The following is a 4,061-nucleotide window of genomic DNA, read 5'->3' on the forward strand; positions in this document are numbered from 1 at the left end:
ATCCGTGCGATTGAGGTGTTGGCTACTGCTGTAATACTGGTTAATGGGGTAATATCGGCAGCAAGTAGAGAAATCCGTTTTACAATCTGCTTAATAACAATACCAATGTTCAGACGCTGAATACATTGTCCGGTCTGGCCTGGACCTTAAAGGCGTATAAGCTTATATTCCCTGGTAAGTTCTCGTCGAAATTGTTGGCTAAGCGACGGAAGATATTGATTTTATGGGAATATTTTATCCTTTGATTGCCCCAGTTGATACATTTAGCGACGTTTAAAACGCCAATATGTACTTCAGCATTGTGGCATTATGTGGCCGGAGTCGTCGCTAGGTATCGTGTACAGTACAGTGTACCTGTACACACTGTGTCACGTTAATAAAGGCTATCACTTCATTGAAAGATAGGATTGGAATTACCAATATGACGTCACGTGACGTCATGAGGTTCACTTTCGCGTTCACACAAAACCTTTCAAAAAGGTTCGAGTTCACACGAACCTGAGCCTTTCAGAGGTTCACACCATCCCTACTAATAACGCTGACAGCTAGAGCTCGATATATTATCTCTCTAAATATAATTGATTACAATCATAATTATATTCAGCGGTTATAATATTTTCATCCGATAAAGACACACGCCATGTACCATGTGATACTCAAGAAACAATGCGATATAATCAACAGGTTGGTGCATGTCGAAACAACCAAGTGCGGTCTGTCAATCCGACGTCCACATTGGCCCACTATAATAGGCTTACCATATTTTGGAAATCTAAAAAGAGGACACTTTTTCAGAAATTTGCACCGAAGTAGAATTCTCAAAAACCGGTGAATTTTTCCCACTTTGCGATCGGTTGACTAAAAAAAAAAAAAAAAAAAAAAGGTCATCTTTTCGCTCAGACCTAAAATCACCGTTTTTCACTCCGAAATACCCGCCGGAGCGTCCCTTCAGTGCTAATTTGCGGCATATCACTCGCAATTTGCTCTAAATCTGACCTAAATTTTCAAAAAAGAGGACAAAATCTCAAAAAAGAGGACAAAAGGGCGTCCTCCGAGGACACTTTCAAAAAAGTCAAAAAAGAGGACAAATCCTCTTAAAAGAGGACGTATGGTAAGCCTACACTATAAGTTTAGGCACGCATATGATGCAAGTCTTCCTTATTGGAACACAAGGTCAGACGCGCCGGGCTACGTATTACATTCTTCCGACCCTTACACACAGGAAAATACAAGTTATTCACTACATACCTTGCGGTGTTAATTATTTTGACGTGATCAATCAGGTGTTTGTTTTAGAGCTTTCTCACTGGGCATTTCCTATTCGCGTCGTCGAACACCGAAACTGACCAACGGAGGAGCGTCTTCCATTCAGCTCGAAAAAAAATATTGATAGTTTGGGCCTACGGGTGAGTATATATAAGAAAGGTAGCATTCCGTGTAGTAGTAACTCGCTGTGTTCAGTTAGCCTCGATAGCAAAGCCAAATCGGACAGTATGCGTTGCGTAGCAATCTACGCAATCATTGCCATCGTTTGTTTGGTAGCAGAGTCCGAGTCATCGCGGACATTACTCATCCGAAAGATTAGATTATTGGAAAAGAAGCTGCGCAGAATGAGGCTGCAAAAGTCGTGTACGGCTGACGTAGATGCCGATGAGACAGACATGACGAAACAAACAACCGATATCAGGTACGATGCAGCTGTCAGTTATAAGGATTGAGACAGGGGTTGTGACTGATTTGTTTTTCAAATGACTGGATAATAATAGTCAGATTAGAAAAAACGAGCTATGGTTACATATTGCGTGATATATAATACACTTACTAATATTAGTAAATGACTGAAAGTATCGAATGCAGGTTTCATTGGGATTGCACTTCGCAATATTATGTTTGACAATCGTCAGGCCATGAAAAACGTGTAATTAATCCATCGTATGTCGTGTCATACGTTCAGTCGCACACACACACGCGGCATATGTGGTGTTGGTGTTAACGAATTATGTACCTATTACCTATCCGGACCTTGTGAAATTATTTAATTTATCGGATTACATTGAAAATGCATGCAAGGTACATTTATTATCCACGGAGTCTCCCCTTATCAGTTTCCCCAGCCATGCCGTCGAATAGGTGTAGTGTTTTCACGGGCATAAAATGTGTTCAGAATTTGATTTTAAAGTGCGCATTGCCCATCGTAAGTCAATATAAACTAGATTTCCCAATATTGCTTTACACAAAGATCTTGCGAAGCACATAGCATTATGCGTCTCACCAATTTAACGTGCTCGTATTTTTCCAGACCAGTCGCAAGACGGAAGATACCCACCTGCGGCAAAAGAGTGTCCCGAGCCTGCCATCGAATAGCAAATAGATGCCATGTCGGTATGCTCACAAAGCGAAGCATTCCGGATGATGTAACTCAAGAAACAGGTAGAAGTCATTACTATATCCTCATGATTCATTCATCGCGAACAGCACCGGGAATTTTCAAATTTAATGAGCCAAGCACACAGCCAAGTGGGAGGGAATATCACGCGAAGTGCGTTTTCGGTTTCATCAAGTATTTCATCGAGTCTTCGTTTACGACTTGGAAATATGCAAAAGCCAGTACTGTGACTGCGTTATCTGGCAATTAAGAACCCGCTTGAACTTCCAAACTCAAAATGTGTATATAAGTTTAAAGTATATTGTGGATTGTGAATTAACTCTGGCCCGCATCTAACCCTATCGAGACATAAACAATATTGTGCTACACGCATCGCGGCACAGACAATTCCAGTGTAAATATAATTGGTTTGGCTCGTGGATATTTGCTTCAGAGAGTATAAATACTGTTCTGAAACAATACTTCTATTTATTTCAGTTCAGCGTTCAAAACGAAGTCTCAACAGACTGATGATAAAGAGGAGAGTGCATATCAACTGTAACACTTGTAAGAGAAGATGCTGGACAAAGTGAAGTACAATATAGCGGGAGGAGCAAGTGCTGAACAACTGCTGATCTGAAGGCATGGCCCCTAGATTCCATCCGAGCAAAACTAATGACGTGTCATATGCAACGCCTTTTCGTGTCAATGTCTAGCCTACCGTCAACATGTATATGTTATTTTATGTAATTTATTACCGCATTGAAGAGTCGTCACACTATTTCGCAATATAATTTATTACCATTTTCAACTTATGTATCCATTGGTCGTCACGTCGGGAGCTATAATCTTACAGGCGAGCTGCACAGATATAATCAGCGGTGAAATACCAGCTAATGCAGCACGCGAAATTGCCGCTGGCAGAAGTATTCCCTTCGAAATAGTTCTGATCCTTTTAGTGCATTAGCGCGTATTATCTGGATCACGGCGCGCGCAAAACACACGTATTCGCTTGAGACTGCAGCTTTAACCGCGGACATCAAACCGCAATTCCGCGCGACGCTGAGAATTAGCTTAAAAGTAATTTGTATACGCCTTCATTCGGAAAGTACACAGCATAATACGGGCCATCAGAGTCTTTTCTACAGTGTCTTTATTCCCACCTGGCGAGGCGCCATCAAATCTCGCATGTGATCACGTTAGACTTAGATCCTGGGGTACGAAGCCTATTTCATGGCACAAGCCATATGTTGTCACCACTCTATCTGTTTGTTACCTACCGCGAGGCAAAACTGTGCATCGAACAATCAATACATGCGGGGGCTGCATGAGTTCAAGTGGGGTTATTCCTTTGAATCTCTCCTCGACTGTAAGCAAAACGTTAGATAACAAATCAAAGAATTATTGCATAACAGCATTAAAATTATAGCCGGGCCTCCTAAGTTGGTGTTGTGGTTCGTGATATATCTCGCTAATACCATCGTGAAGTCTCCGTTCGATAACTATGCAGCATAAACATCTGGAACTAGGGTTGCATTTAAAACAAAATTCAATTTAAAACAAACATGTTTAAAACAAGGCCCTAATTTAAAACATGTTTTTTTAGCCATGACGTCACGAATATTCAATTGTGACGTCATAGCGGATTGACTTTGACAATTGACAATATATAGGGTAGATATAGTTCCTTTGACGA

General features: G+C 41.1%; 1 protein-coding gene across 1 annotated transcript; it reads left to right on the forward strand.

The window, feature by feature from the left end:
* Nucleotides 1–1,423: 1,423 nt before the first annotated feature.
* LOC145442192 (uncharacterized) lies at nt 1,424–3,176 on the forward strand. The gene is made up of 3 exons (XM_080320091.1): nt 1,424–1,687; nt 2,300–2,430; nt 2,864–3,176. Exons 1-3 carry the CDS (start codon nt 1,494–1,496, stop codon nt 2,956–2,958), a joined length of 420 nt encoding a protein of 139 aa, XP_080176217.1. The 5' UTR covers nt 1,424–1,493; the 3' UTR covers nt 2,959–3,176.
* Nucleotides 3,177–4,061: the final 885 nt, after the last annotated feature.

Source organism: Botryllus schlosseri, chromosome 7 (assembly GCF_051294905.1).
Source record: "Botryllus schlosseri isolate E-star chromosome 7, Bs_hap1, whole genome shotgun sequence".
Taxonomy (NCBI): Eukaryota; Metazoa; Chordata; class Ascidiacea; order Stolidobranchia; family Styelidae; genus Botryllus; species Botryllus schlosseri.